At 40.4% G+C, this 27,500-nt stretch overlaps 1 protein-coding gene across 1 annotated transcript in view; it reads left to right on the top strand.

Annotated features, from left to right (window-relative positions):
- necab2 (N-terminal EF-hand calcium binding protein 2) overlaps nucleotides 1–27,500 on the top strand; it is a 111,531-nt gene that overhangs the window by 30,656 nt on the left and 53,375 nt on the right. Inside the window, exons 3-5 of the mRNA XM_019894239.1 lie at nucleotides 10,908–11,016; nucleotides 15,209–15,234; nucleotides 16,782–16,879. Coding sequence (XP_019749798.1) covers nucleotides 10,908–11,016; nucleotides 15,209–15,234; nucleotides 16,782–16,879 — 233 coding nt within the window. The remainder of the gene's footprint in view (nucleotides 1–10,907; nucleotides 11,017–15,208; nucleotides 15,235–16,781; nucleotides 16,880–27,500) is intronic.

The following is a 27,500-nucleotide window of genomic DNA, read 5'->3' on the forward strand; positions in this document are numbered from 1 at the left end:
ACATATATATATATGTGTGTGTGTGTGTGTGTGTGTGTGTGTGTGGTTTTTTTTTTAACCATACCACTGGCCATAGCACAGCTGAGTGTGTGTTTCTCTATTTTTCACGGACACAAATGAAATTATAAAACAGGAAAGATGAGGTCCCCAAGGGGGCTGAGGGAGGAGGTAGAAGCCAACGCGCATGCACGCACGCACGCACGCACGCACGCACACACACACACACACACACACACACACACACACACACACACACACTTACTACCCGCTGCTCTGCGTGGAGTTTATCCTTAGCCCTTCGTCTGTCATCACTGAACCAAAGTCAGATGGACCACATTTAACGGGGGTGGAAAGAAGCCGGTGGATTGATTGGACACCATTGGAGTCGGCTGTGTTGATGCCCAAATGGTGCAGACACCCTCCGTCTACCTGCGCCAAGGTGCGTCAATCAGCAAAATTACTCAAACTCCCTCTGGCCCCGCACCTTGCACATTTGGTATAATGTATATAATCTATGCTGTATTGCAATCATATGTTCTGCTTCCTTTTCGGTAGCTGTGTTTTTAGTCTTGAAAGTGGATTCAGTTCATGTTTATAACAATTCTAAATACTTGTACAGTGCTTCTGGAGAGCATTGATCGCACTTCACTTTTTCCACATTTTACGTTACCTAAATTGTTTATTCTGTCCTATCCACACAAAATTGATGGCTAAAAACTTTTACCCCTGTTTGTATGAAACATAACATTTTCGCAAATGTGTTTGGGAGTTTTCAATTTTTTTTTTCATTTTAAGATAATACATCCTTGCCTTGCTACTCTACCCCACAGCCCAAAGATATGAAGAAAACCACAATAAATTGCCCTGACTGACTACTTCTCATCTTTTCAGTTTCTGAAATTGCTCTCTAAAAGATTCAACATAAATGTTTGGGCCAATTCCAAATTGTTGAACAACTTCACACTGGAGGTTTAACTTTAACGACTGTACAACTGTCATGAACTTGTAAGACGAGAATTTGTTCAAGATTTGAAGCCCGAACAAGATTGTACCCCGTGGTGCGTGTTGGTGTCTTGATACCGAACAGCAGTCTATCACTCTAAATACGGAGAAGTGAAACAATCCCCCTTGTTCATTTAAAACAACGCTTGAGCAGGTGTTGAATGAGATGCAAAATCATTTGTTGGCCGTGTGTTTGTTCCTGGTGGGTTGTGGTGAGTGATTGGGAGAAAAGAAAGAAGCTGACAGGTCAGTGACATGAAGTTTTGTCCCTCATTTATCATCCATGCATACACACGAACAATGTGCAAGACAAGACATCTGATAATAAGGCAGCGGCAGAGAAAAGTGGGATTTAAATTGGATTAAGAGTTGGTGGAAGGAAGACAGACAAGAAGATGAAGTAGTAGAACTATTTGTGTGTGTGTGTGTGTGTGTGTGTGTGTGTGTGTGTGTGTGTGTGTGCGTGCGTGCGTGCGTGCGTGCGTGCGTGCGTGTGCGTGTGTGCTTGCATGTGTTTCATGGTACAGCAAGAAAAATATGGTTGTGCCCTCGTTCTGAAAGCAGGGTCAGTTCCCCATTCTTCCTGTTGCTATGACAACCCATCATGCAGAGCCCCAAATCGAAAGCTTAAACAGCATGAGGGGAAGAGAGGAGACATTGTGGGGTGGGGTGGGGGATAGTCAAGACCAACAATATACAAAAAAAAATAAAAAATCAGTGCTTTAAGACTTTAGGACAAGAATTCAACCATTACCTCACAAGACAGCGACCATTTCTTTCTCTCTCTCTCTGTTTCTCTCTCTCTCTCTCTCTCATGCACGCACACGCGTGTGGATGCTCTCCACTCTTGAGTGTTCACCCTTTACTCTTTCACACTGCCTTGTCTCTCCAAAAGACACTGGCTCCCTTGGTGCTCCTCAAGCATAGCTTTGAAGCCCTGACGCAGCTTGCACAACTAAAATGCTGGCATCTTTCCAGACCACCGATTAGGCCATTTCCAACTGAAAGATAACAGAGGAGAATTAAGAACATTTCTTTCTCAAGACGCACGGGAATCAGCTCCTGTTGGCAACGTTCAGAGCAAAAATTAGCATGTCAAAATACTTTGTAGTGTTTATTGAGGTACGACAGCGAAAACTTTGGAATGGAATTCCCCTGAAGTCGTCCATATCCACATTTGACCAGAATTCTTCGGGATAAAATGCCTCCAAAGTTTAGTTTAACATAATGTCTTCATGAGGTCACAAAAGGCCTCAGCGTGTCTACAAAAATAACTCCCCTGAGCATATTTAGTTTTTTTCAATGGCTTTTTGTGACACCCGCTATAGTCTCAGCGAGGGGTGTGAAGAGAAGAAAAAGGAAAGGTCGCATTCATTCTTCACATACGATGGAGTAAGGCTTAACTTTGTCAGTGTTGCCTTGTTAGAAAATGGTAAGGTGGAGTGGTTGTTTTTTTCATGTTACACTTTTAACTGAGATCACATACCTTCCACTGGTAATACAAGTAAAACATTTCAAATAAGGCACATATTTGATGAAAATTACCTTAATCTAATGCTTTCTTAAACACAAGCCTTTTTTCCCACAGTCAAACAATTATCCAGAGAAAAACAAACCGATGAAAATATCTGGTCGTAAAACTCATTTACACTGTTTTGGTGTACATCGTAATGTAATGCAATGTGCAACATTGTTTCCATCCATGCTCCTTTAGCTGTGCCACAAATGCTTTGTGGAAGACGCTACGCCGAAACAGCATTGTTGATACGTCACATTATCCTTCATTCAATGTCCATACAATGTTAGTGGAGTGATCTAATACTCTCTTGGAGTGCATTCATTATCGATGACCAACCATCTTGGGCCTACTTGAACGTGTTACCAGACTTATTATTGCAAATGTACATTTGCTGGAGCTTAGGACGTCAAAGGCAGGGAACACCTTTACCGGTACACATCTGAAGGTGTGAAATGGTGTGCACAATGTAAGGCGATGAGTCATTTTTTTTTGAAATAAGTTAAGGTAGACTTTCATTCGGCACGCCGATGACACTTTTCGTTGGCGGGTTCTTCTTTGGCTCAGCAGGCGAGCAGCCATTGCCTGAGGCTCACCACAACGGTTGTTATGCACTTAAAAGATACTCTTGTGCTCTTTTTTTTTTTTTGCTTACATGCTTGTAACTGTGGCACAAATCGAACGTCATACTGTAGCTTCTGCTTCCAGCATGCAGAATGCCGGGGGCTGGGTTTTGTTCCAGAGTTTTTTCAAATTGTAATTTCTTTTATTAAAATGTATTTTCTATTGATATTGATCACAAGTTGATCGCGATAAATATTGATTTAGAATTATCGCCCAGCCCTAGGACTACCCAACTCAACAGCAATATACAAATCACATTTTGGCTACTGTTGCGGGCTTGCTTCGTTTTGTGATTTGTAATATTGAGTAAGGTTAGCTTAAAGTGCTTCTATACCCGAAGCCCAGAATAGATGAAAAGTATACACCCACAGACAATTAGACAAAGGGAGCCAACCATAGTAGCAGTCTGATTCTCCTCTAATTGATGTCAAACCATGGTGGGAACATGCCATTATCATAAGTCACACTCTCACAGCCAAAAACATCATTTCAAATTGTGGCTCCTGCAATGTGACTTTTTTTTTAAACTAAATTGTCGTTTTGTATCAGTTTGATTGTGTTCATGGTATTGTTTGTTTTAGTGCTGTAGGGGATTCATTTGGTTTGAAATGACATGCAGAGCAACCGCCACATCAGTGACACAAAAGCTTCTGATTACTGAATGACGAACAATCAGGTGGAGAAACAAACTGCTTCTCGATTACGTTAACTGTTTCCTAGATAAAATATTGTTGGTATGATCAGCCATGTTGTGGATCAGTTGGTTGCTTTTAGACCCCAAACTCAAATATAGCATCGCTTGTAAGTTTCCTAAATGTGATTTTGAGCTTTAAAAAAAAAAAATCTCACAATAATAACACGTTTATTTTTTGTTTTAGTCTTTCCTTCTAAAAACAAATAAGGAACGTCCTACCAACTAAAACAAAATGTCATCGAATAAGTCGTCAAAGCTAGGGTTATATTTTATTCCATGTGCAAAAGCAACATTGAAATATCCAATCAAGGACACCGCTTTCAGTGAGTGACCCAGACGGAGAGGGATAACAGATGCTGTCGATCTGTTCGCCATGTGTAAAATGTGAATGCAAATACGATAAACGAGTTCTCTGCCCTTTCTTGTGTGGAAAAACGTCTGCTGCTCTGCTTCTGCCGTTTTACTGGTGAATACCTAAGTAGGTTTAACTGGGCTTCCTGGATGCTAACAGGAAACTGGGTCACTGCTGAATTAAACACCATTGCCTTGATTCTCAGGGCTGCTTCACTGCTGTGCCAGAGAGGGCGAGGTTAGAAATAGTTATGGCCGGCAAGTCTGAATAAATATCTAAACTCAGGCGGAACAGCAGAGTATCCATTCTGTTCAGCAGAGGTTATGCCAAGCGTCACCAAAATAATGCCCTGCCACTGCGTGAAAGCAGTACAACAGATCATTCTGTGCACTTTAGCACACCCTCCGAATGCCAGCCTCCATATGCTTTCTCCTAAGGATCAAGAGAAGAAGGAACAGTGTGAAACGGGACAGAAAGACAGCTGCAGAAATGAGCCCGATCCAATAAAAAAGCCATTAATTGACTTCCTGGAGGTTACAGTTTTCATGTCTGTTTTGTAAACAAACTTGAAGCATGTAGCAAAGTCCATGGTGTTGCCTTCCATCAGCCAGACTGCCACCATCCTGTATTGGTGGATAATAAAGACAGACTGTATGAAATGACTCAGGAGAACACCGAGAGACCAAAATACATTAAAAAATAGTTTTTAATACAAATCAAATAAAAGAGGTCATTTTGAGATACCACGCAGGCCAAAAGAATATAACAAAGAATGTTATTAAATCAATGGCTTTTACCAAGACAACAATTACAATTTAAAAGAATACTTCACATAGTCTGGGTCACTCACTGAAAATGTCTTTTGTTTGATATTTCAGTGCTTCTTTTGTCACATGGAGCAAAACATAATCTTCTGCTCAAATAATTTTGATTACTTATATGATATTTTGTTTTGGTTGTCAAGACGTTCACCATCAATATCTTCTTTTTTTCTTCTTTTAACTGAAGGGAAAGCAGAACCATTCAATAACAGCGTTATTATCGTGTAAAATAGGGTTTATATTTGAAAGCGGAAAACTATTAGATTGTTGTCTTTTTTTTTCCACCTCAAACAAACATTAGTAAACTAACAAGCTTTGCCATTTTTGCGTTCTTGGTCTGTAAGCAATTAACTGACCCAATACATACGTGATTCATATTTCATCTGGCAAACAGATAACATCGCACTTCCACTCTTGAGTGTTCACCTTTAACTTTTTTACACTGCCCCCCGTCTCTCCAGAAGATACTTGGCACTCATCAAGCATAACTTCAGAGCCCTAGTAACTTGTAACGCTATTCCCGCCTAACACTGACTATCAAACATGTTCTAAAAGCACAGCTTAGCTATCCTGAAAAATACTTATCATGCAGCCATGAAACAGATGGAGGAGGAAGATAGCCTACTTTTTACAGGTCCGCATTTGAGTTGGACCCTTTGCGAGGTTGCAGTCCCTGTGGATTTTGACTATGCTGCAGTGGCCCCACAGCTCAACCTGCTGCATCCAGTCAAGCACACTCAAGGACGAGCACACTTTGAGGGCAGGGAAATGAATATTTGATATCCGGCTCTGCATCATGTGGTGAGACAATCAGTCCTATGAGCGGTGAATCCAGGAAAAACCCCTCCCTTGCTGCAGTCCACCCAAGCGGTGAAATTCTGCTAATGGATGGCGATGAAATAAGAAAAAGCAGATGTGCTTTTCAAGAACATTTAAAGGAATGATCACAACAATTGCTATGAGCGAATCCTCACCGACATATTTTTTTTCATTTGTGATGAAACAATTGAACATTTACCTATAGCAGCCTGTGAGCTAAAAAAAAAGTATTACAATTTAAATTTTTCAGTTCACGTCCCGTTTCCAGCTGAGGGTAATAAGATTACCGTTCAATGAAAACACTTTTTGTTTTACTCACAGCACTGGTCAAATGTGATGCAAACTTTAAAGCAGAGACAACCAGTGATAGACATTTTAGTCTGATCATGGGAAAATGTCATATGTTAGCTGCACCCACCAGGGATTTTATCAAGGATGAAAAGAGCAAGCAAAGGAGAAATGGTTGGAGGGAGGCTATGTTCTTTCCTCGGTGGTGTCAGTTCATGAACACGTCAATTAAATATGACGTTTTTCACGGATGAATCATCTCTGTTGTTGAGTTCTAACAGCTGCTGTGACATTTGCCCACAGCAGCTTTCTGATCGATAAAACAATATTACTTACATACCGGATGTGTGTGATTGGTTCAAGCCTTGATTCTTTGGTCCCCTGCTCGCACATTTGTGACAGTTGAGGTTTTCAATAAAATGGTGTCGAAGCAGTGAAGGGGGGGTTGCATTTAGACACTTGAGACACAACGGCGACATTTATTGTTAAATAGGAATAGTCCAATATACAATTCGCAATTCCAATGAAGTGGGGATGTGGTGTACATCAGAAATAAAGAGAGAAAACAATGGATATTCCTTAACTTATGTGGCCCCTCTCCCTGCTTTTTGGGAGTGTGTTGCACTGACTTATTCTGTTCTTGTTAAAGTGTTCTAAAAATGGAGGTGCATTGATTGGAGGAGGCTTACTATATGTAAATATTTCTACATACCATTAAGGGCATGGGAAATTAGTTTGGAAGGAGAAAACCCATCCATCCTTCCATCCAGTTTCTGATCCGCTTAGCCTCACAAGGGTCGCTGGGGGTGTTGGAGCCTATCCCAGCCGTCTTCAGGCAGCAGGCAGGTGACACCCTGAACCGGTTGCCAGCCATTCGCGGGGCACACACTGACAAACAATCATCCACGCCCACACTCACACCTCGGGACAATTTAGAGCGATCAACAAGCCTGCCATGCATGTTTTTGGAATATGGGAGGAAACTGGAGTACCTGGAGAAAATCCACACAGGCACGGGTAAAACATTCAAACTCCACACAGGGAGGCCGGAGCTGGAATTGAACCCAGTACCTCTGCACTGTGAGGCCAACACGCTAACCAGTTGAACACCGGGCCGCCGAAGGAAACAAAAACATTCTGTGAAAATCTATAATTATGTTATAGATTGAAATCATATAAAAGACATTACTCCAGTTTGTGCTTTTCTGTTTTGTAAACCAACGATTCTCTTATCATGCTGCATATGAAGCAATGCAACAATAGTCGTGTGCGCCAACCATTAAATTTTGCGACGCTGAATCAAAACCAACAAGCCTGAGCAAGATTGTAAAAGCTTGTAAACATTATCCAAGTTACACAGCAGCACACACATACACACACACACACACACACACACACACACACACACACACACACACACACACACACACACACGCACACAAACCTCAGGTAACGTTGGGTTTCAGAAAACAAGCACAAATCCAATACCGTTTTGTGAACTTTTCAAGTGCTTTCCAAAGAGCCTCAAGGTTTTGAAACATAATCAACATTGTGTTCCTGCCGATATAGTGACTCAGAGAGGCAGCAGGAGTTTGGCTGGTTTGTACTTGACTGAAAGCCATGCTGGATTGATTTCACGGTAGCTTGAAAAAGGACTGGAGAAAGCAGCCGTGCTGTGTATTTGTATAAGTATTTGGTAGCTACTAGGTAGGATACCTGTGAATACTCTCATTCATCCAGGTCATTTTATTCTCAGGGCGTTCAATCGATTGCAACTCGACTGTTCTAATTGACGTTTTGTCTCTTGGGAAGGCTAGATCAGTTCACGCATTGAGGCTTAGTTAGAACACCATGAGGGCGGCACGGTGAGCGACTGGTTAGCACGTTAGCTTCACAGTACCTGGGTACTCCGGTTTCCTCCCACCTTTCAAAAACATGCACGGCAGGTTAATGGAACACTCGAAACTGTCCCTAGGTGTGAGTGTGAGTGTGAATGGTTGTTTGTCTATGTGTGCCCCACGATTGGCTGGCAACCGGTTCAGGGTGTCCCCCGCCGACTGCCCAGACAGCTGGGATAGGCTCCAGCACGCCCCGCGACCCTTGTGAGGATAAAGCGGATCAGAAAATGGATGGATGGTTGGTTTAAAAATACATTTATTTGAATTATTTTTAAAAAGGATTGAAAGGAATTCGAAAACATTTTGACCCTTCCTCCCTGGCTTTGTTCTGTGTGAGGAGTCGGTGATGACTTCTCACACAAGCACACAGAGAACCTTGCAAACATTCGAGTGATCCACATGCACACATTGTAGTTTCTGTCAATATTTAATGTAGCCCATAATGAGAAATGCCTCCTGCTCCTAATGATTCAGAGGGAATGTGTACACTGTATCTATTTTAAAAATGATTCCTTTTGGCTCTGCCCACATCAGTGACAACAGTTACGTGATTATCAACTGGAAGGCAGTCAAACACAATTATTACAACGTGCAAATTGAGACAAACTGTGTTTCCTCCAAACTGTGAAAACTAAACAAAAAGAAAAGTCACAGTTCTATCTTGACTATTACGTGTTTCAATTCTGTAGACTTGGAAAATCAAATGACACAAAAATTTGTCTAATTCATCTGAATAAAAAAATAAAAATAAAATAATAATAATACAATCCTTGCCTCTCAGCTCTACTGACAAACTACAATGTAGCTTTATCTCATGATCAGCATACACAACCATTCTTAAATTCTATTGCCAGCAGTATGAACAGCATTAAAAAGGTCATATAGTTCATCACACATAAACCGAAAAAGATGTCAGAGTTCCTGAACCAGTGCTGCAGTCAGTGGAAGAGAAACAAAGAAAAAACAGCGAGGTTCTAAATAAGCAATTTTGCATCACCTTTGGCAAGTGAAAATTAGCATTTTGCGCATTACAGCAAAGCAAAATTGCTTCGGGGCCGGCATTTATGTGGCAAAACACAGAGCTGCCAAATGTTGCAGAAATCACAGAGTGAACGCTAACGTTACACCCATAAAACATCAAGATATTTAAAAAAAAATCATCAGATGGCAGCAGCTACCAAGGGCTTGGTTTCCCTCCGCACGCTCTGTGCGGCATTTTGGAAGGCGGGGAAACTGCAGCATCGGTCTGTGAGGGAAGAGAGCCCATCTCGTGTGAGCCTTCGCGCCAAAATGAAAAATAGTTCTTTGATGTACGTATGGAGGTGTCGACAGTGATTGTGCGGTGTAATTCACAGGGCCGAGCCCCTAATCACACACTTAATGTTCATGACGGGAGAACTACTTTCCAACTATTTGTAACATGTTGATAAAAGTGTTCACACAATCGCGACTACAATGCAAAAGAGATGAACGAGAACTTCATCTCGATAAGTCACGTAGTGTTTTTGTTGATCTGCGCGTGTAACACTGCTGTAAAGCGGCCGTTCTGATTCACGAAGCGGAGCATATAAACAGCATATCAGAATTGATCACGTCACACACGAACATGTGACCAGAGATTTTCAGTCGGAATCATTTCAATCGGAATGTCCAAAAAGCTTCCATGTCAAACCAGCTCAGCCCAGCGCAGGGGCCAGTGGGTTGTGTAATTGAGACCACTTTGAAATCAGTTACAATTATCTGACAGCTGAAGTGATGAATATTTACCACGGATGATGTTTAACTTTTTTTTTTACCAACAAAAAAAATAAATAAATAATTTGCATGAGCAAAAGTCATTTCAAAACACTTGATCTGAAATTAAAGAGAGCATTAATCAACATTTAATATCGTTGAATTTTTCAACTGTTTACTCTTGAGGGTGTCTTAATTTTAGGGCCTTTCACACTTCCATAACTTGTACTAGTATAAAGAATGTTTCTCTTCTTCCTAGTTAGTTGGTCTAAGATCATAAACGCGGACCCATGAACCTACACGACTGGATTATGTCGCATGTTAAAATGCTAGCAGCTCAAATGAAGTAACACAAAGGCTCTTTAAGCCTTTTTGTATTCAATGCCTTATGTTTTGATACAAGAAATGCTGAGTTTGTTTACATTTATATTTGTTTGAAATCGCCCCACTGAAAATATTCCTTGACAACATACAGTTTGCTGCTATGCACAGTGTGAATTTAAAAAAGAAAGAATTAGGAAAAACTGCTGATTATGAAAAAGGAAACAAATTGGTTGCTCGTTATAAAATCAAATATATTAAGTAAAACTATCATTTCTGAATACGCGGTTATTCTATGGAATTTTCAGTAGGATACTTGAATACTGAAATATTTACTACCCCCACATTCAACCACCCCATTATATTATCCCTTGCTGCAGGTCCCTGACCTTAGCTAATCAAATATACTATGAGTAAACTTTTTTTACACTAAATTGGAGGCAGTGTACTTTAAGTGTACTTTTTCGATACTATATTTTTATAAGTATACAGACAGATGCTTGGAATACACTTTCAAATTTGTATTTGTTCCATTTTAGTATGAAAAAGTACACTTCATATACTTTATAATGTATACTTCATATATGCTCCTTTTTTGTAAGGGTGGGATTAACCTGCAAAAAAAAAAAAAAGCTCCAGAAAAATTCGGCATTTGCTGCTCAATTGAACTCAGTGATGAGTAAAATTGCTCCTCAAAGACAAAAAGTTATTTTGAGCCTCTAACAGAGAGGCTTGCAAAAGGAATTCTTTAACTAAATATGTCACTGATACTGATGTATATATGTGTGTGTGTGCGTGTACGTGTGCGTGCGCGTGTGCGTGTGCGTGTGTCCTTCAGATGATGGTAAACTCTCTCTAGATGAGTTCCAGGCGTTCTTCTCTGACGGCACGCTTAACGAGGAAGAGCTGGAGAAGTTGTTTCATACCATCGACTCTGATAACACCAGGTGAGAACAAATTACCGCCTGCCTTTTTGAGTGCCCTCACACTTTGTCCAGTTGTTTTGTCCTACTTTGAAGCACAATAATCTTATTGTCGAAATATTCATTTGGCCTTCTGTCACGTTGCGAGGTGGTGGTGGACCCAAAAAGCAGGCAAGAGGGAGGAGCAGGGTGTATTTGAAGAAGTGTATTGATAAAACACAGAAAACGAAATCCAAAACAAACAAAGTCCAAAGTATCAAACAAAAACCATGACTGAAGCTCAAAACTATCAATAACAAAAACATGACCATCTAAACATGACTGACAAACAAACATGACAGCAGCAAAAAGCAACAATGACCCGACAATGATTGCTCGGGCTGGGAGTCCTTTTAAAGCCACTAATTACCTAATGACCAACAGGTGTGCAGCTGCAGGGAGAGCCCTACAGTGCCACCTGTTGGTCCCAAACCGAATCATGACACCTTCAGGCTCCGTTTCCTTGGGCGACGCATTGTGATACAACACGCACGCGCTGACATACATGATCTGAATGTGTCTTTGGCGTCTTGAGTTTGAAAATTAAAATTAGACGTTGCTTTTTTAAAACTTTGTTTTTAGTAAGTAGGTGGTATTTATTAATCAAGCTGCATAAATAGGATTTTAAGGTGGCAGCAGAAAGCAGGTTGAGTGAAGGCACTGCCGTGGCATGATGATTATTTTTTTTTTCATCAGTATCATCATGAAGTATCTGTATCTCTGTCAACGCAAGCTAAGTGTTGTCCCTTATGTTTTGGCTACGCTTGCTACAAAGTGAAACATTGATTTGTTTTCACACTTTTCCCCTTGTTTTTCCACTGTGATGATTAAATCAGTCATTATTCAGTCATTTGCAGTTGCTCCTTGTAGACCTCCTTGATTGGCTCTCATTAAATCAATGTATGGACCAGATATGGCGAGCTAATCAAGCCCATCTATTCTGCAATCAGGAGAAGTGATTGTGAGTGCCTCTTATCAGCATTGGCCTTGAACATTTCCACAGCAGCCATACCTTTAAGCGTCAAAAATTCATAAACGAAGCCAGGCAGACCAGAACCTTATCGCTATTGTTGTTTAAGTTTAGAAATAATATTATGCGTGCAACAGTACTAATCGTGACGACACGTCATATTTGTCAGCGTGATAAATGGCGATGCAGACTCATGGCATTCCCATTAACACATTTCGCTGCTTGGAGCAGGTGTATTATTCATCTACTCCTTTGCGGTGGTCGCAGACATGAATGATACTACACATTAATTTAACCGAGCATGACATCACACACAGGTTCCCATGTAAACGCTATAAAAGTGTTGATTTGCTCAAGTAAAACCTGAAATAAAAGTGTCGGCATTTCTAGAGACAGCAGGAGGCTGATAAATGGTTTAATGAAGAGGGATGAGCGTAGTGTATTTGAAGAAGTGTATTGATAAAACACAGAAAACGAAATCCAAAACAAACAAAGTCCAAAGTATCAAACAAAAACCATGACTGAAGCTCAAAACTATCAATAACAAAAACATGACCATCTAAACATGACTGACAAACAAACATGACAGCAGCAAAAAGCAACAATGACCCGACAATGATTGCTCGGGCTAGGAGTCCTTTTAAAGCCACTAATTACCTAATGACCAACAGGTGTGCAGCTGCAGGGAGAGCCCTACAGTGCCACCTGTTGGTCCCAAACCGAATCATGACACCTTCAGGCTCCGTTTCCTTGGGCGACGCATTGTGATACAACACGCACGCGCTGACATACATGATCTGAATGTGTCTTTGGCGTCTTGAGTTTGAAAATTAAAATTAGACGTTGCTTTTTTAAAACTTTGTTTTTAGTAAGTAGGTGGTATTTATTAATCAAGCTGCATAAATAGGATTTTAAGGTGGCAGCAGAAAGCAGGTTGAGTGAAGGCACTGCCGTGGCATGATGATTATTTTTTTTTTCATCAGTATCATCATGAAGTATCTGTATCTCTGTCAACGCAAGCTAAGTGTTGTCCCTTATGTTTTGGCTACGCTTGCTACAAAGTGAAACATTGATTTGTTTTCACACTTTTCCCCTTGTTTTTCCACTGTGATGATTAAATCAGTCATTATTCAGTCATTTGCAGTTGCTCCTTGTAGACCTCCTTGATTGGCTCTCATTAAATCAATGTATGGACCAGATATGGCGAGCTAATCAAGCCCATCTATTCTGCAATCAGGAGAAGTGATTGTGAGTGCCTCTTATCAGCATTGGCCTTGAACATTTCCACAGCAGCCATACCTTTAAGCGTCAAAAATTCATAAACGAAGCCAGGCAGACCAGAACCTTATCGCTATTGTTGTTTAAGTTTAGAAATAATATTATGCGTGCAACAGTACTAATCGTGACGACACGTCATATTTGTCAGCGTGATAAATGGCGATGCAGACTCATGGCATTCCCATTAACACATTTCGCTGCTTGGAGCAGGTGTATTATTCATCTACTCCTTTGCGGTGGTCGCAGACATGAATGATACTACACATTAATTTAACCGAGCATGACATCACACACAGGTTCCCATGTAAACGCTATAAAAGTGTTGATTTGCTCAAGTAAAACCTGAAATAAAAGTGTCGGCATTTCTAGAGACAGCAGGAGGCTGATAAATGGTTTAATGAAGAGGGATGAGCGTATGGAACAACTTGCCACCTCTCAGCCTTCATACATTTTGTCTATGTCAGTCATTCTTCCAACCATCACCAATTGCAATAGAGGGGTTAACACAGGGGTCGGCAAGCCAAAATGTTGAAAGAGCCATATTGGACAAAAAATACAAAAAACAAATATGTCTGGAGCCGCAAAAAATTAAAAGCCTTATATAAGCCTTACATTGAAGGCAACACATGCTGTATTTATTTATTTATTTATTTTTCACGACACCCACCTGCCTGGCACCCCGTCCTGCTAATAGAAACGTGTGTCGCAGGCTATGACGCAAATCCTCGTTGACAGAAATATTGACATTTAATATTTATTCTACACATGTGTAAAGCATTGGAAAATGTTAAGAATGTTTGTGTCATGTTTGTCCTCCTACAGAAACCATATTAAGACAAAAAATATATTTCCCTCCCCCATCTTTTTCCATTTTCAAAATTTTTGAAAAAGCTCCAAGGAGCCGATAGGGCGGCGCTAAAGAGCCGCATGTGGCTCTGGTGCCGCAAGTTGCCGGTTAACAACATACGTATTTGATGATTTGTTGCAGTCATTAAGAGATTGCCACCTTTCTTGTATTTCACTCAAATGACAAAAGTGACTGTGCAATAATCATTACAATAATGTCATTTTTGGTGTGGGTGGGAGAAAAATGGCAATATTATGGTGCAACATATTTTGTTTTTTGTTTTTTTGTTAACGGTGAATATAGTTAATTAAGAATGATGAAGTGACGGAACTTTGCTCTTTGCATTCTCCCACCATCAAAGTCTTTTCTTTTTGACTCAAATGAAAAAAAAGAGACATTAGCACTTTTATTCAGCTTTGTACCAATATCGGGTCTTCCTCTTACACTCCACACACATTGTGGAAATGGATTGCAGTTTCTTGTGTTTTTTTTTTTTTTTTTATCCAACCATCCTAACAAGTCACAAACTCAAATGGTGTCAAATACAACTCATATCACATTTTGTGCTAATAATCTTGGATGTTGCGAATATAACCTGAGGTAAATGCCATGCGCTCTTGGTGCTCCACAACCACTCTCGGCCTGGATCAAATTACAATACTATAATTACAATATTTACTTCTCCAAGTGGCTTCATTCCCCTCTGAATTAGCAAGGAAAAAGTAATTTTATTTTTGGAGCGTTCACGGCATTTGTATAATTTACCAACCATCATTCAGGCACTGAGCAGATGGTGTCTTTCTTTCCATCTCCTCCTCTGCCTCGTTATCGGCTACAATTTCTCAGTCTTTGGCTCTGCTTGAATTCTTTTTGGTTTTTTATCTTTCCATCCATGCTTCATCCCTGTTGATCACTTTCTTCCCTGCTCCACCAGACACACAACCAACCAGACCTGACTCTTGCCAAGTGTGTGTGTTTGTATTTGATATTGAATGCAAAAGCCTGTTCTTTTCTAAGCCCACTCTTGTTCTTCCTTCCCTCTTTCCTTCCTACCTTTCCCACGGTCTCCTGTGATGCGATAGTAATGTTGACACTAAGGAACTTTGTGGTAAGTACTATACTTTGTATATGCGCACACACACACACACACACACACACACACACACACACACACACACGCACACAAATGCTTGCTTCACTTCGATCAGGGGTGTCCACAACTATTCCACAGAGGACTGCATATAGAAAAATCTTTGGGGGTCAATTTGACACTCTTCACATTCAGTTCAACAAATGCACTAAAACCATTCCATCAGCGGACGTAAAGGTAAGCAAAGCAAGTCTATATTGTTTTGACAAATATTATCTGTATTGGTTTTTGTTGTGTGAATCCTAGTAGAATAGAGCCATTGCACTGGCTACTAGCCGTACTCATCAGTAGCATAACCACATCTTCACGTGCGAAAACAAATAGAGCAAAGTGTACCAAGCTGACTATATTTAAAATAGTTTTCACGTTGTTAGATTTTGTCACATAGAGTAGCAGTAGTAGGAGCAGTAGATGCGATTGCCTTTGGGTCACTTTAAGCTTTATGGTAAGTCATAAAATGTGTTGTTCCAATTCTTCAGTTCAAACAACTTCTGCAGAACATAAATAGTGTACAGTGAGCAAATTACAACACTCCATTAAAAAGAGATACATGTTTTGCTGTTGGCATAGTTCACGGCAGATGAGTGGCCAGTAAACCGTGAAGTCATCAGTGTGTGTTGGAAAGCTACAACTCTGCCCAAGAAAACCATGTTACCTTAGATGTGTGTAAAAAGACAGAGGTCAGAAGGTACTACAGTAATCCCTCGTTTATCGCGGTTAATTTTAATGGGGACCAAAACTACCCTCGACAAACGAAAATCCGCAAAGTAGCAAGCTCCATATAGGTACATGCACATAATGTTTATAAGGCCAAATTTAATGGTATACATGCATGTAGAAGTAAATTTTGAAGTAATTAACATGCCTTAATGCTGTATACTAATAGATTTAAACATGTATAAGTTAGGTTAGTTTATGAATAACAAAATACAGTAAACATAATACAAAAAAAAAAATGTCCGCAAAAAGTCCGCAAGAAGCTGCGAAAGTCAGCAAAGTCAGCAAAACAACAGCGAGTCACATAGAGCAACATATACAGTACTGTACTACATGTATATGAAAAAAAAATATATATATATATTTTTTTTTTTAATGAATATGTTTGAAAAAATCCGCGATGCACTGTAGCCATGATAAACGAACTGCGAAATAGCGAGGGATCACTGTAAAATGTCTGACTTGGGCAATAAAATTTTCAAGTGTCATTGCTGGTTCAGTGGTTATTATGACACTCCTCTTCTTCAAGGTCTTCTCCTCTTTCTAAAAGATTCTTAAAACATGTTGCCAATTGCCCAATACACACGTCGACAAAATCGTTGGTTTCTCTTTCATTCAAGGAACAGGCATGGTAAAGTGTTTGGTCAGAGAAATGACTTAAAAAGAGCAAAAGTAATAATGAATAAAGGTTTGCTTAAAATCGACTAATCAGGCATTGCTTCTATCAGTGCAGTGATGCTGTCTTGAATGGTACCAATCATTTTTTACGCATATATTTTTGTGTTCAGACTACTTTGCCAAGCACATGGGGGACTACGAAGGAGTTCTGGCCTCACTGGAGACACTCAACCTTTCCATCCTCAAAGCCATGGACTTCACCAAAAAGGTAATACAAGTGTCTGATGCTTTCAGTATGCATAGCATGATTGTTTGTTTGTGTTTAATCACTTCTTTTGATTCGATTGTCTTCGTTTTCCTGTCTATGGCCTAGACCTGTGAAAATATAAAACAAAGCAAAACACCCAAACAGCCCACTGTATAATGAATGCTCTTATACACCACATGACCACCACAGATCTGATAAGTGTTCGAGTGAACAAAGGAAAAATTGTACTCCTTACAAACTGTTCAAACCCCCTGACAAGGTTTCAACTCATCACTCCACCTTCTCGGGACTCCCTTTTCGGGACAACAGCATGCCCTGCTCCTCCTATGGGAACATCCTCTCAGCCTTGTGTTTCACACCTCTAATGGCCCTAAAACAGAAAAAAAACAATTCAATGCGCAGCACAGGGAAAGTGTAGTCACGCTTGCTCTTCTCACTGCCGCCGTAGAGTGCAAAGACTGAAAAAAAAATGCAAAATCCCAAATCATACCCAAACTGTATTTACCACACGCTTCTCACGCTTCGCAGTCAGTAATGACATGCATTCGCATTGCGGACGACTGGAAAATATCCAATATACATTTTGTCTTTTGAATGTGCGTGTGCGTGTGCGTGTGCGTGTGCGTGTGTGTGTGTGTGTGTGTGTGTGTGTGTGTGTGCGTGTGCGTGTGCGTGTGTGTGTGCGTGTGCGTGTGTGCGTGTGTGTGCGTGCGTGCGTGCGTGCGTGCGTGCGTGCGTGCGTGTCTGTGAGTGCGTATTGTGTTTTGTGTAGGGTGTGTTTGTGCATGGCAGTCAGCTATCCTAGTTTTTCCCATGAGCTATATATAGCAGCAGTGCCACAGCAGCCTCCCATATCCAGCAGACGCTATTGTCGTTGCCTGTCCTTTGGCGTGTGCATCTGGGAGAGGCAGTGTCCATTGTCTCGGGTCTGCTCTTATGTCTCCATATCTCCAGCTACCAGCTCCATCTTAATCTCTCAGCTCGAGGCTACACCACAGCATGGATCCATACACACAGGCACAAGCAGTACAAAATGTACCATAAACACAGTGATGTGAGGAGGCCCAAGTATCGCGGACTTATTGAGTTTTAGATTTTCCTATTGCAAACGTATCTCTTTTATTCTTTGTTTCGCTTCCGCTGACTGCATCACTGGTTCACCAGTCAGGAGAATTGACATGTTGCTCAGTTTAATTGTGATGAACTGTGTCAATTTTAGTCATTCATACTGCAGACCATATGAGAATGTTGATCATGAACTAAAATTATATTATAGACAGGGCTGGTATTAGTCACTACAGTTTTTCAATCATTTTTTTTCAATCAGGTAAATTGGTGAATTATGATTTTTTTGGGGTGGTCTACACTTCAAATCTGCTGGTGTTAATTCAACGCAGTAAGTTGTTGATTTTAACACTGGCAAAGTGTCGCTATGCATTCACGCTGCCCGGTGTCAAAGTAACATTTCCTTGAAGTGTTAAATGTTCAACACTAAATAGTGTGTTACAGTAACAAAAATTAGTGTTGACAGTGCAATAATAATGACAGTAATGAGCATTTATATCAACACTCATGAGTGTTGATGCCAACACGATATAATGTGGGGAAAAATTCTCCATGCCTTCCTTAAATTAAAGACAACATATTTTCACTTCAAAACACTTTTGTTCAATGCATTTCAGACAGCTCATATGAAACAGCAGTAGGGCAAACTTTCTGTTCTTTCATCAATTTCATGTTGAAACTGCCCATTATGCCAATGATAAAATCTGGTCAGACACACCAACACAGTGAACAAATCCTCCTCAATTCTAAATGCATTCAGGTAATCATCAAAAGTAATAACATTTGTCGTGAAAAGAAATGCTTTATCTTCAAGAAGAAATTTACAGTTTCCATGAAAGTAGGGAATTCATTTTTAGTACCCACACAAACAATGGCATTTAGTTCAATAGTTTTCATCCAGAAGGTAGTGGCAACACTAATCACCCCCTGGTCTGAATAATCTACCTGTCATCTCTCTGTGCATGAATGTTTCCTTCATTTTGACGATTTGAGAATCTACTGGTTGGCCAAATGTTTCATCATGGACATGCATTCATCATCTGATATCTGCTCAGATTTTGAGTGGTCTTGCAAACTCCTTCAAAATCACACGTCAGAAAAACGGACAGAAGAATATGGACACAAAACAATTAACATTACAGCCTCAAGTCCCTTTCCTGTAGGTCTACATGGGCAAATGAGAAAACCTGAGAGGTTTGTGGAGCTCAATACTCACATAAGTTGGTGAGGCCTTGTCTTCCTGTTTGGGGAGGAGTGTGACAATTGTACAGACATTGCGGACATCAACTTTTCACACGAACACTTCAATGCAATCAAATTCCTTCAAGAACACTTTTCATATAACCGTATTTACAAAATATGTTAGGGAGAATAGGCATATTGCTGTGTCTAGCAGCTGACAAATGCCGCTCATTAAACTGAATGGAATCAGTCAGAGGCTCTACTCACCACTCCAAAAGAAGTCACTTGCAACTGGTCATTCTGGCTGCCTACACCCATTTCAACCAAAACATGTTAAATACTGTGACGGTGAACCCGACTGCCCGTGCAGCCCATGTGACCATGTGACATCACATGAAATACATGTAGTGGCAAAATGTTTTCAACAATATGAAATCGAAACCTCAAATGGAAAACAAGTTATGAGGCGCGGTGGTCGACTGATTTGCACGCCGGCATCACAGTGCAGAGGTGCAGGGTTTCTCTAAGCAGTGCACCACAGAATTTGCAGTGTTTCCGCTTACATTAATGGCAAATTAATTCCTCATGGTATTTCAAAAACAAACTTCATTACTAATGAGTCTGCCCTGTCCAAGACCGAGACAAGACAGAGTAAAAATGGCTTTGATTCCGAGATGAGACCGAGACCTTTAAAAAGTGACCCTGAGAGCCGTCTCGAGACCAAACTGATCTCGAGAAGTACAACGCTAGCGACCCCTGCCCAAAAAAATACAGTTTGGAGAAAAAAAGGTTTGTCTCAATCAGCATCCTGAAAGATATGTGTGCGACTGACTTCCAACTGTCAATCATATAAATGTTCTTCCCAGCGATGTGGGCAGAACGTAAAAGAATCATTTTAAAACATAGGATTCCTCTGCCTCTCAATGGTGAGCAAATCCACCATTAATGAAAGCACCTCAGAGGAGAGGTGACTGTTTTTGTGAGTTTTGTTTATATTCTGTACCGTTTCATTATTGTGACAAAATCCATGAAACACTGGAAAAAAACTCCAAATTGATACAGATGTGTGAGGGGATGGTGGGATGTGGTGGTGTTAAAAAGATGGAGAGTGTTATTAGTCGTGTAAAGTCTCCAGACTGTGCCTGAGCCGCTTAGCCGTTCAGTGCGTTTTGATTAGGGGAATACATATGGATATATGAGAGAAAAAAAAGAGTGAAACTGGAAGGAATTCACTGTGCAGTTAAGTCTTGTTTAAACGCGGCTCAGTACTGTAATGCGTAAAAAGAAGAAGTCAAATTTTGTGAGTCTATATACAGGTATGTGCAATCACTGAATATCTAATCTGATGCAGGTATTAGTTTTGGGAATGGGAATTTACAGCGTGGTGCCATAATTTTTATCCCTCGGACTTCATTACAGAATAAAAAAAAAAAAAAAAAAAAAAACAACAAAAAAAAACCTATTTACATTTCTTACTGTTGACATTTTTTTCTTAAAGCCAGAACGTTTGTATTTGAAATGCCTTTAGGTGTGCTTTTTTTTTCAACAGAACTAACCAACCGAATGAACGTTTTGTTTTTTTTTGTTTGTTTGTTTTGTATTTTTTTTCAAAGCCTTTGTTTTGTTGGTCCAAGTGGGGGTAGAATGGGAAATTGGATGACTGGAAACAAAATAAAGAAAACACCAAAATCAATGGGTTTTTTTGTAGAACATATGGGACAATGTGTTCCAACCCTCATCTATGGTCACGAGCGATGGGTCGTGACCGAAAGAACGAGATCCCGGATACAAGCGGCCGAAATGAGCTTTCTCCGCAGGGTGTCCGGGCTCTCCCTTAGAGATAAGATGAGAAGCTCGGTCACCTGGGAGGGGCTCAGAGTCGAGCCGCTTCTCCTCCACATCGAGAGGAGCCAGATGAGGTGGCTTGGGCATCTGATTCGGACGCCTCCTGAACGCCTCCCTGGTGAGGCGTTCCGGGCATGTCCCACCGGGAGGGACCCCGAGGACGACCCAGGACACGCTGGAGAGACTATGTCACCCAGCTGGCCTGGGAACGCCTCGGGATCCCCCGGGGAGAGCTGGAAGAAGTAGCTAGGGAGAGGGAAGTCTGGGCTTCCCTGCTAAAGCTGCTGCCCCTGCGACCTGGCCCCGGATAAGCGGTAGAAGATGGATGGATGGATGGATATGGGACAATTTGCTTTGACAAGTCAATAAATATTCTGCTGTCACATAGTGGTTTGAGGGGACGCAGAAACATGATTTCTTCAACACAGCTGATAAAAACATGATTTATTGGCATTACTTTCAGTCGGATGTCATCTTGATGACATTTCCTCTTTGGAGTGACAGATTGCCACTTATTGTTCGAAGAGCTTTACTCCACTGTAGTCATTTTAATCTACAGTATTTGGATCTCTGAGAACACTCATTTCATTCAATGTGGAGGACAACTATTGTCCAAATAATCACTGCTTACGATGTAAGCGAAGACCATCTTTTGACAATGAATTTATTTGTTCGAGAAACATTTTGAAAACATTTGCCACAAAATTTCCACTTAATGACGGGACTTTTTCACCCCTCAGACATCAAACGTCATTAACAAACACATTTTCTCCAACGATAGAGCAAGAGCGTCAAACTCTTTCAGCCCTTCATCCCTTTCTTTTTGTGAAACTATTTATGTCAGAGGTTGTTCTGGAAAACAATTTTAATTGGCTCTGTAGAAGTGGATTTAAGTATAAGTGCCCTCGTGTGTGTGTGTGTGTGTGTGTGTGTGTGTGTGTGTGTGTGTGTGTGTGTGTGCGTGCGTGCGTGCGTGCGTGCGTGCATGCGTGCAAGAATTCATTAAATTTGTCTTGTATAAACGTTTCCTTTAATGAGACATTCTCATTAATAGTGTACAGTATTTTCCTTTTTTTCCTGAGTTTCAACATGTACACACACACGCACGCACGCACACACACACACACACACACACCATACATTCTGACATTCTGCCACCCTGTCATCTTGTTGAGCTTATCTTTTTTTTTTTTCTAAATCTGTCCTGGAAATTGTAAACCGTTCTCCTTCACATCTTCTTCCTTTTCACTTCCTTTTTATCATCTTCTCCTCTTTCATCTCTACTCCATTGTCTGCCAGCACCTCCACCTCACGCACTTCACGCTAGCCCGAGGATTACGGTGAAATTGAGCACGGTGAGGGAGGCTTTCCCTATACAAACCACAGGATGAGCAGAGGACAATCAATGGAGGAAAGAGGAAAGCGGACAGAGGTTGATTAGTGGCAAAAATAGAAGTAAAGAACGGAAGGGAACCCGAGTAACACAGTGTGTGTTAAACAATTCGGTCGAAAGTTAATACGTGGTCATTGGTGGGATGGTTTCTGTTGCAGTCATCCCAAATTCAAAAGCATTTAATGAAGTTATGGGCAAGATTATGCAGTACCTGTTACTTGAGAATGACTGTAAAGTCTCCTTATAAAAATCTCCATATATTCACTATTTTCTTCTAAATGCACCAATAAATAATTTTGCAATGTAAATGATTCAATTAGACTTTACATGTGAAATATAGAATACAATTTTCAAGTACAGTTATGTACCCGGTTAACATTACCTACAAATTCTGGGGCGGGAACGTTGCTTCCATAGGACTCAAATCTCAAAAAGACTACTTTGTTTGATTTTATATCCTGATATTATTCAGCTGGGTAATGTTTAGTTCATGGAGACTGATGTAAAATGTTACATTATGGAGATATATATAGACATACGACACACTCAAACAGGGCAAAAAGAAAATAAAGGCCTCTGCCTACGCAGTTCACACTTATTGTGTCTTACTTCTTGCAAAATGTACCTTACTTACTGAAATTCCCGAATTATTCTACATATTTATAGCACAGATTGGTTAAAAAAAAAGTGTGGGCATGTTTCTAAATCCTCCATAGAAATTAAACATAACAACCCTACAATGTTCCATGATATTATCAGTGCTGAATACTGATCATTGGCAATTAAGTAAAACTACTCCTCAGGGCTGTTGGTATCTTAATGACAGTAATACAAGTCAGTCAATGTCCTCATTCAATTGATTGCATGCACGGTATTGACAGTTGTGTACCCCTAAAAGCAGAGATGGGCACTTTACCCGATTTTGCCGGGCAGTCCTTAAATGCTTCTGTCCTGAAGGAAAACATGTATCTTCATTTTAGATTTCTAGCGATTTTGTGGCTCCAATGGAAACTTGTATAAATCTGTTCAAATAGCTCTTTAGTTGCCAACAATAATGTAATATGCCCTCCCCCCCTCCCTTGCTGTACGGTGACACACCATGACAGGCTAAACCCGTAAAGTATTAATCTAACTAAACGTTGCCTAATGTGTGAGAAATGCATTCAACGGTCAAGAAAGTTTCTGTTGACAACTTTACTTCTGCGTACATCAACCTCTAAAAAATATTTCAATGATTGCCCAAGTACCCTATTGGCCTGAATATAAGACGGCCCTGATTATTAGACGACCCCCTCTTTTTCAAGACTCAAGTTTGAAAAAAGACTTTTTGAACACCAAATTAATTTTTATACAGAAAATAATTAGAGTACATCTGAAACAAATGATTATAACAATATATTTGAGAGAAAAAGCATGTTATTTTGCCTCATTCAAATCTAAAGTGCAATTACATTTGTAAATGAATGGCTTCTGTTTTTTTACAAATTACATCATAACTTCTCCTCAACTGCCGGTTAACCTGGCCGATCTTCGACCCACTTTTCTCCAGATTGTCACTACGTTTCTCCATTTTCTGTTATCTCTTCTATTATTTTCTCCTCTTTTCCTTCTGACCGCTATTTTTCATTTTTCTTCTTCGTGCTACCGCTATTTTTATTTTTATCCTTCGTGGCAGGGGTTCACTTTGGCCTGGGGAGTCAAGTTCAGCATTCGCTTCATTGATATCTGGCGCCATCTAGCGTCGTGAATGGGTATAATGTCTAGACCCCGAATATAAGACGACCCCCATTTTTTTAGTCTTATTTCAATGCAAAAAACATCGTCTTATATTTGGGCCAATACGGTATTAGAAATTTTAGGGTGTTTTCCTCTTCAAAGAGGCACTCACTACAAATCTTATGTGTCACTTCATAAGGGAAACACGTCGTCCATAAAATAGAAAACACATGACATGTGTTTCCATATCACAAAACGTCACACTTTGGAAAATGTGCAGGACTGTCGCATGCATACTTTGACCTATTCATCTCGTATATGCTTGTGAACCGAACCTTTTCAGTAGAACTGTGATTGGCTGTTGCAGGTAAGACTGGCCATCAATCAAACAAAACTGTCATCAGTGTTTCTTTATATTTTTAATGTCTTAGTGATAAGCAACAACATTATAATAATCATAATCATAATAATCAAAATCCTTTTAGAAATCTGTTCCTCAAATAAGGGTGGAGGCGCACAAACTTCCCCTTTGTAACGGGTCCGACATACGGTGTGGGACGGGACCGAGAGGCATACAACAGCTTTCTCAACTGGCTGGATTGACTTGTTTACAACTGTTTAAGTGTCAACCAAGATATCATTTAGCTGCCAACACAACCACCAGACTGACTGGCAATGTGTAAACTTTTTGGGACAGAGGATGAGTGCTCCACTTATTGTCTGTTTGAATGAATCAAAGTGAAGTTACTCCTTCCCGAAGTGAAGTCACTCCCTCTCGCATGCAAACATGGTAATCACGCACGAGACATGCGGTGCGTCGTGATATTTCACATTTGGTCTGAAGTAGCGTATTGGTGGATTACACACGCAAGCCAGGCTGGGCGTGTTTCTGTCAGTCGTGAGTGAAATGGATGTCCGTAAGTACTTGACCCAGTTAGGGAGGATTACAAGTATGGACGAAAACCCACTTCCGTCATTGCTTAGTCCGTCTGTTTTGAAAAACTTCTCCTCCTCCTTCCCCAAAATGGGTCCCGGACAGACGGAATGCTCCATTACAGGGACGGAATGCCCATCTGTGCTAAAAGTGTATTTGTCAAGTATGCTTGTTTTTGCCTTCGGTTTACCGTATCTTCTGTACTATAAGTCGCAGTTTTTTTCATAGTTTGGCCGTTGGTGCGGCTTATACTCTGGAGCGACTTATGTGTGAAATTATTCACACATGATTATGTCATTTCACATGTTATTTTCACATTAAACCACAAGAGGGCGCTCTTGGCCTGTGTTGATAAATCGACGATGAGTCTGACGTAAGCGACGTAGAACAGGAAGCGGCGCATCGTCTACCTCCCGAGTTGGGGGAGTTGTTTAAAAGTGACACAGAGGATGAAGATTTCATTGGATTTAGTGATTTGGAGTGAAACTGATAGTTTGGTAAACTTGTTCGCATGTTCTTTATGCTAGAGTTATCTGAATAACTCGTTACTGACATTACCAGGCATGTCATTCATGTAACGTTAGTATACCGTACACTTATTCAGCCTGTTGTTCTCTATTTTATTTTTATTTTAAATTGCCTTTCAAGATGACGTATGTTTTTGGTGTTGGATTTTAGCAAATACATTTCCCCCAAAAATGCGACTTATACTCCAGTGCGACTTATATATGTTTTTTCCTTGTTAATTATGCATTTTTTGGCTGGTGCGATTTATAAATGGGAGCGACATACAATCCGGAAAATACGGTAATCTTTATAGTATGGTCACACAAATTGTATTACTGAAGGACAGCAAGCGCACTCTTGGAACTTGGGATAATGTTCATTGGAAACCGAGGCTCGAAATGATATGGTCATTATGTTGGATGTGTAAATTGAACACAATTTGGTGAGTGGGATGTGATATGACAAGAATACATTTCAATATACTTCCGTTGTATGACATTCTAGCATTGTTCGTTGTACTGTACACAGTTACAGGCTGCCCCGAAATGGTTGCATTTTACCCCTAAAATTAGAGACAGTATGAGGAAATGTTTCATCTACTTTGGCATGTGCAACCAGTAAATTTGCCATTTTTTAAATTAGTATTCTTAAGTATTTTTTTGTTGCTGGTGAGCTGGTTTGCCACTGTTAACACTGCGTGGTAGCGAACAGAGAAGAGCAAGTTCACTAAAACCCGTATCCAACTGCGTCGCAAGTGTCTTTGCGTTTCTTTGCAAGGTTAGCGGATGTTGATTTGTCATCAGGGTTCGTTCAAGCTCGCAAAGACGTTTGCCAACAGTTTTAATGCTCCACGACAGTTTGCAAAACAGCAAATGCTGTTTTGGGGATGAATGGCTGTGGACTATCAGTAATGCAGTGAATAAATAAGAGAAATGAGAATATTTCATTACCATTTTTTTATGACAATGCAGTTTACGCTGTGTCCTCCTCGTACTGTGAGCACCCATAAAATTTTAAGTTAGAGTGACTGGAATCTAAGCAAAAAGAAATATAAATAGCCTGAGGCCCCGCTACTGTTCTTACGTTGTGTTCCACAGAAGTGCTCGAGTCTAGGTGATGGTTCAAATGTTGCCAACTGTCAAAACAAATCAAGAAAAAGACATTTCCGCCATCTGTGGACTTTCATGCTAAAACACACTGACAACAAAGCAATGTGCTTCCCTTATCATGTGCCAAAAACTTAAAAAAGACAGACATTATACAGTATATATACACCAACAATAGTTTTCATAACATGATTGTAGCCATCTGTTCTTCTACTTTCTGCAGATGCAGTGATTGAAAAAGTCTCACTGTTTGGAAAGTTGGTGCAACTATGTTCTGGGGCTAAATTTCTGACACAATTGCATTTTGGAGTTTTTAGGAACTGTACTGTAAAATGACATCGATTTGTCTGCAGCACACCGGTGCACTGGTTCGCCCTGCTTCTGCTCGCAGTAAGCTTCCAGTTTTCCTTGAACCTGACCGGTGTGGTGTTTACAGAAAACGCATTTAAGGTGGAATCAAATAACTTTGCGGTCATTCCCACATTGCCGCCAGTAAGTTTCTCTCTGAGTTGCGGAGCAGCAATTCGGTCGAGGAGCAGCCAGTGCTGCAGCTCTTAAGTTCTAACTTCTGTTTAATTGTTTAAAGGACGATTTTAAACACATCAGATTTGAGGTTAAAAGCCAGCACATATCTGACAATGTGAGCAACATCTGTTTTTTTTTTTTTTTTTTTTTTGCTGTTAATGCGGGCGTGAATAATGTTTTAGTGTGGCAAGGGAGCTGACTGGCAGAGTTTTTGTCAGCTGGGTGAGTTGACTAATGAGGTTACACCCAAGTATGAATAATGCAGCATACTTTGGGGTGAAGAAGAGAGAGATGTAGCTCAGTAATTGTGTGAAAAGAGAACAGATGGAGGACCGACACTTAAGCATT

The sequence above is a fragment of the Hippocampus comes genome, unplaced genomic scaffold (assembly GCF_001891065.2).
Source record: "Hippocampus comes isolate QL1 unplaced genomic scaffold, H_comes_QL1_v1.1 scaffold104, whole genome shotgun sequence".
Classification (NCBI taxonomy): Eukaryota; Metazoa; Chordata; class Actinopteri; order Syngnathiformes; family Syngnathidae; genus Hippocampus; species Hippocampus comes.